The sequence below is a fragment of the Anopheles ziemanni genome, chromosome 2, assembly GCF_943734765.1.
Source record: "Anopheles ziemanni chromosome 2, idAnoZiCoDA_A2_x.2, whole genome shotgun sequence".
Classification (NCBI taxonomy): domain Eukaryota; kingdom Metazoa; phylum Arthropoda; class Insecta; order Diptera; family Culicidae; genus Anopheles; species Anopheles ziemanni.
The window spans coordinates 72,314,130-72,320,668 of record NC_080705.1 but is presented as its reverse complement, the minus strand read 5'-3'; the positions used below and the strand labels follow the sequence as shown (position 1 = coordinate 72,320,668).

General features: G+C 54.2%; 1 protein-coding gene across 1 annotated transcript; it reads right to left on the bottom strand.

Moving 5' to 3' along the window:
* Positions 1–1,133: 1,133 nt before the first annotated feature.
* Positions 1,134–6,149, bottom strand: LOC131294976 (zinc finger MIZ domain-containing protein 1). Its single transcript, XM_058323034.1, has 11 exons — positions 5,993–6,149; positions 5,833–5,948; positions 5,611–5,754; positions 4,270–5,428; positions 3,671–4,017; positions 3,376–3,591; positions 3,174–3,316; positions 2,592–3,098; positions 2,280–2,505; positions 1,641–2,216; positions 1,134–1,271 (listed from the first exon to the last, which is right to left on the bottom strand). The coding sequence occupies exons 1-11, from the start codon at positions 6,147–6,149 to the stop codon at positions 1,134–1,136; spliced, it is 3,729 nt and encodes a 1,242-aa protein (XP_058179017.1).
* Between the last annotated feature and the right edge of the window lie 390 nt (positions 6,150–6,539).

Here is a 6,539-nt window from a genome sequence, read left to right as displayed (position 1 = left end):
AGCTGATCGGTCTTTTGTGGGAGCGTTTAGAGGTTATAAAGGGGAAGGGTTCCCTTATTCCCGCGTGTACTATTTTTTCCATTTGCTCTTTGTTTGTTGCAACTGTTGGACATATCTCTAGTCGGCTATGTTTATACTGTACAAATTGGCTGCCTTGCTCGGTGTTCCGGTGTTTCCGGTTAGATCCGATCGGGCACGAGCGATCGTGACACAAAGTTCGGACGAACCACTAATCGCTTTTTACGCGTTTATAGCCGTTCCATGTTTTTTTTTAAATCTTTGTGGGAAGTTGAGTAGGATTGACTTTTTGGATGCGACGAAAAACGCATATAGTAAAATAAAATAAAACATACAACTAAAAGGATAACGAACAACGTACACAACGGAACCTAGGATGTTTGTGTTGGCTCCATTGTGTGGGTTTTCTTGTGTGTGTTGCTTCACTTTGCTGCTACTTAGGAGTACACCTTTGCCGAACATCCGCACGCCAGATGGGCGCCTTCGGAAGGGAAGCTAGGTGTGCGATGCGAGTACCTGGTACGTTAGATGCTGTGTTTGCTAAGCCCTGCCACTTCGTCCTGAGACCACTGCCATTCATTCGAATTAAACTCACTCCCTCTGTCTCTCTCGCGCTCTCTCTCTCTCTTTCTCTCTCTCAATCCTGTACACATCACCTTTACTAAAACCGAACAAGGTGGTAAAATAGACACCTCTTTCCGTCTACACTCTAAAAAAAACCCCGTAACGAAGGCCGGCGCGACCTCATCGGTGGGGATGGTTCTCGGACCATCGGGCTGTGCTGGGAACGGCAGCGTTGCGTCCGGGAAGGGAGAGGAACGAAAAAATGCCCCCTTCGACTATCGACTACCCTATCCTATCTCCTAGCTCCCCCGCTAGCAACAGCTGTCCGTGCCAACCCACAGCCATCACCACCAACGGCGGTGCCTGGTAGGCCGAGGAATGTCCGCGTCCGCCTGACGAACCTTCGTTGCGTTGCGCTTGGAACTAATATACTGTGTACAAACTAACAGAATACAAAAAAGGCGAGCGGGTCCACGGGTTGCCCTAGTTTGCTACCCCTTGTGATTATGCATCCGGCAGCGGTATCCGGCGTTTTGCAGTGGTTGCACTTCTTAGTCGAACAGGGCCGCGAGGATGTCGTCGCTGTTGGCGTTGTTGCTCGAACCGCTCGAGGGGGGCGTGTTCAGATCCGGTGGATCCAGGTAGGAGAGCAATTCCATCGGATCAACGATTCCATTGTCCGGTAGCAGCTGTAAGAGAAGAAGACCAAATGTTAATGATTTTAAACTCTTTCGAAGTCTTGTCACTAAACTCTTCGGCTAAGAATCCTAATCGATTCGATTAAATTATTGTATGAGCAAAGTATTTTACTTCAATGTTCAGTTTAATTTGCTTTAAAATTCCTTTTCAAATAATTAAAAATAATTTTGCGTATTTTCGTTAAATTTGAATTGTGTGAATTAAAGTTTAAACCTATCTCACGAAAAAAAATTTAATTTGGTAGCGTTCTAGCTGGATTATATACTAGCATGGACATAGATTGCATAAAACCAGGGGTCGAAGGAAACCGTTTCACTCCATGCTACTAGCTAACCGGAGAGAAATTATAGGATACTTACGTTAAGATCGTTGCCCCCTTCGCCCTCAATGACGGCCGCCGGGTCGAAGTTGAGATCTGCCGGCAGATCGACATCGGTTAGTCCGGCCAGTGCGTTCTGATGGCTTTGCTGCTGGCCCATCATCGAGCCAAGCGAGAGGAGATTTTGCTGCTGCTGCTGCTGCATCATGCTTTGCGGCGAGTTCATCATGTTCTGCGGTGAGTTCATGAGGCTCTGAGGCGAGTTCATAATGTTCGCCGCCGGGTTGTTTGGACCGAGACCCATTCCCGGATGCTGTTGCTGCTGGTGCTGCTGCTGTTGTTGGGGTGAGTGCAGCTGCATGTTGTTGTGCCCGCCATTGCCAGGGCTGTGACTCGGCATGCCGTTGTTGCCACTGCTGCCCCCGTTCATGTTGGGACCACCGTTGTTTCCGGGGCCTCCCGAGCCACCGTTGTTGTTCGCCGTGGACTGCTGCTGTTGCGGGTTGGAGTTGTTGTCGTTGGCCGGCGGTACACTCGGTGGTCCGCCGGGGGTCATGGGATGTCCGGAGGAGTTTCCACCACCCGGGGTGTGCGGTGTGTGTGGTGTGTGGGGCATCTGTACGAGCGACAGCGTCGTTAGATATGTCCTCGGAGAAACTCCAGATGCGATGGTACTTACCTGATCGTTCAGGGATTTCTCCATGGCGTTGAGCGGATCCAACGAGTTCACGGAGTCGCTTAAATGGGCGAGCGGGTTTCCACCGTGGAAGTCGCCACCGACCGGTGTGCCCGGTCCGTTGTTGCCCACACTGCCTGGTCCACCGGCGTTGCTGCCACCTGGCGTGCCTGGTTCCTGCTTGATGATCGGATTTCCGTACGAATCGTACTGCGGTGTTCGATTGTAACTAAACAGTAAAAAAGGGAGTAGAGGGTCAGACATTGTTCGGTCGGCAAATAGGGCCAAGGATCAGGAATTTGTCTTGAAACTTACTTCGATCCCATCATGCTTCCACTCGCGATTGAGCTCATGTCCGGGCTCATGTATGGACTCATCGCGTTCATGTTGTCCCAAGTCGGTAACGAGGTGGAGCCTGGTGACATCACCTTGCTGAAATGCTTCGCATCCGCACCGTCCGGATCCGGCTTGATGACGGGTAGACCAGGTGTGCCAGAACCTACCCGCCCATTGCCACTCGGTTCCGGTGGTTGCGCTTGTGGTGGTTGCTGCTGTGGATGTTGCTGCTGTTGGGGATGCTGTTGTTGCTGTTGCTGCTGCTGCTGCTGCTGTTGCTGTTGGGGTGTCTGCTGCGGATTGAGACTGCCACCGAGGTTGGGATTGCTGACGCCACCGGGTGGTTTGATCGCTCGCCAGTTGGCTTGCGCATCGATGATGACCTCTTCCGTGTCCATGCCGTTCGGGGTGTTCGACGAGTTGAGTGTGTTCAATATAGCCCACATGTACTGGTCGATCTCAAGCCCTTCGGTAAGCGCTGGTTTACTGCGGAGGTTGAAGAAAAAGTGACACAAACGGTTATAAACATCGTCAGAGGAAAGAGTCCTAATCGACACTCACTTGCACACAGGACACCGCCAGTTGCCTCGCTCGCAGTTGAGCGCTAGATACGCTTCCAGGTCGAAGCACTGGATGTGCTTGCAGTCGTGACCGCGAGCCGGAAGCGTTATCCGCTTGGAGGTGATGGTACACTTGAGGGAAACCTGCAACGAAAGACACTGTTAGGTCCATGCCAACCTGCACATCCTTCCGCCCAACTTACCTTAGCGGATGTGGCCGACGATTCCACCGCCAGTGGATCCTTGTCCGCACCCGGGCCGCCCAGCGGCTGATTTGGATTCGTTGCGTGGCTGACGGCGAAGTTGCGCTTGATTTTGGCCACCGCCTGCTCGGCGGACAGTAGGTTGCGCTTCAGAAGCGTATGCAGCACATGGTTAACCGACGGTCGATGCACCAGCTGCAGCACGAACAGGTGCGACTGTGGAAGGGAAAAGCGGCGTAGATCCGGAACGGTTAGTCCAATGTTCAAAGGTAAGTCTGACGCTGGGCACACTTACACAACAGCACGTGCTGACGGTGATCTGAATGGTGTTTCGGCCCGGCTGGCACACCTGCTTCAGGTAGAGCGGCCGGTGCGTGTTCTTGTTGTCGCCCCGGTCGATCTCGAGCGGCGTGGAGTTGGCCGACACCTGCACACTCGCCGGCCAGTTCGTGTTCATCTGGCGGTCTTCGTGGTGGAAACACTTCAGCTGCAGCTCGAGATCCGGCCGGCACATGAGCGTGTTGTAGACGGTCGACTTCAGCTGGAACACGTGATTGCTGACGGCGAGGTTGTGCTCGAGCCGGAACGGGGGCAGCAGGATGCCGTCTCGCACCGGGAACGTCAGCCGCAGCTCTTCGTCTTCTAGGTTGAAAAAAAAAAACAATGATAGACAGGGAAATCGTTAGCGGCTGCATTCTCTGAAGCGACATTAGTTTACGAGCTCATCACTGTGAATCAGATTTCCCGCCGGTAAGTGTTATATATTCAACTGTAGATCCTACAGAATTGTAGTACCAATGTCTGACAAGCTTTTCTAGCAATTTCTTGCAGAGAACCTGGTTCGCCAAAGTGTGAGTGATGAACTGTCGCGTTTATTGAACAATTTATACTCACTCTGTGGTATGTTTGGCTTCACGTCCGGATTGGGACTGATGTAGGGGGTCATGGAAGAAGCGGGTGTGAGTGGTGGCGTCGGGTTCCCGGGCACCGGACTGTGTTGGAAGTTCATGCGAATGTCGGGCTGGTACCCCTGCATGTTCTGGTAGCCCGTGTTGTAATACTGCTGCTGCGCCTGCTGTTGCTGCTGTTGTTGCTGCTGCTGCGCCTGCTGATGTGGATTCGGATGCTGCTGGTGATGCTGCTGCTGAGCTTGCGTCTGCTGGTGACCCACCATACCGCCGGGTCCTCCACCTCCCGGTCCTGGACCGCCGGTGGCACCGACTACCGGTCCACCAGCTCCGACTCCCACACCGACCCCAACACCAACTCCGGGTCCACCGTAGGGTGGCGTGTTTTGCCGCTGCTGCATCATCGGAGGTCCGCCCCGGTAGTTCATCGGACCCATCGGCCCGTGACGACCGTAGCCGGCGCCGGCCTGCATCGGCAGAGGAACTCCGGCGGCGGCGGCTGCTGCTGCTGCGGCCGCCGCGGCCTGATGCTGCGGGAACTGTCCACCGGCGCCCGGCATACCACCACCTCCCGGGCCCATGCCGTACATGGAGCGCTTCTGGGCCATCTGCATCTGCGGGTTCGGGTACGGGGCCATCCGGCGCGGGTGCTGCGGGTACCCGTTGGCCATGCCCTGCATCTTCGACATCGGCGACATCTGGTTCATCTGGCTCAGCGGGTTCATGCCGCCCATCTGCGCCGCCATACCGTTCATACCGGGACCACCACCGCCCCCGCCCGGACCCATCTGTCCCCCGCCCGGTCCGCCACCCATGCCCATGCCCATGTTCATCATCTGCGCCATCGGGTTCATCTGCTGGTGATGCCTTCCGTAGCCTCCGCCACCTCCACCGCCGCCTCCTCCACCCATCCCGTTCATGGCGTTCATCTGGTTCATCGGCATACCGCCGACGCCACCACCGCCACCACCCATTCCGCCACCCCCGCCGGACCCCATCTGACTCATTGGTCCCATTCCACCGCCGCCTCCTCCCACTCCACCACCCATCTGGTTCATCCCGTTCATCTGGCCCATTCCGCCCATTTGGTTCATGCCGTTCATCTGGTTCCAGGACGACTGCGAGTGCATCGCCATGTTGTTCATCTGTTATAGAATAAGGAAAAGGCAAAATACACGTGAGAGGATATATATTTTAGCTGTAAAAAAATATTAAATTCTAAAAATAATGGCTTAAAAAGATAAGGCTTTAAAAAATTAAAATCGAGTGTGAGTTGTTGTCCCTATTTTGCTAACGTCTGTACGTCATTGTACTACATATGATTTACCTGTGGATTATATCCTACGTCCATGTTACCCTGCTGTCCGCCAGCAGCGGCGACCATACTTTGACTGTTGAAACCTGGATGCTGCTGCCCGCCGGCGCCAGCACTTTGGCTAACGGCGGCAGCACGTGACCGGTGTTGGTGTTGCTGCTGTTGCTGCTGCTGCTGCTGAGGATGCTGCTGACCTGCGGCGGCTGCTGCGGCGGCTGCAGCTGCTGCAGCTGCTTGCGCTTGTGCCTGCTGCTTGGCGTATCCTTTCTGAAGTTGCTGATGCTGCTGTTGCTGCTTCACATCCAGGTAGCCGGCCGCAGCGTCCGGATGGAGTGTTCCACGATGGTACTCTGTGAAGGAAGAACCAATTAGGATTTGGTCACACGCGTACTACGTGCGTCTGTATTAAGCCGCTTACCGTGGTGTTGATTGTGCAACTGCTGGTGCTGTTGCTGCTGCTGATGCTGCTGAATGTCGGGATAGCCTCCAATGTAAGGAGATCGACGATCACCCAATGTTGGAGCCCCTAGGGAGCCCCCCTGGGCACTCATTCCTCAGCCATTGCTGCAAAGAGGGAACGACGAGGCGTGTGATCAGTTCCATGCGACAGTCCGGCATTCCGTTGACGTCATCCGTCAGAGTCCTGACGTCAGCTTCATGCGCCTCCAACCATGGCACCCGAGAGCCATTTTGCTTCCTCTTCTGCGTGACTAATTTTAGCTTCAGCTCGACTGCGTGCCGAGGAAATCCAACTTGGGTGTATTAGTGTGAAAAATGCCCCACAAAGAGGCTAGCTCATAGGGATCCTTTGTCCTACCCACTGCGGGCAATACAACAGAAAAACGACAAAAAGGAATTAATAAAGATGTCTACCAGAAGCGGCACTGTCTGTTTGCCCTCGCGCCAAACCAACCATGGGTTGCGTGGGCATGTAAGTTGGG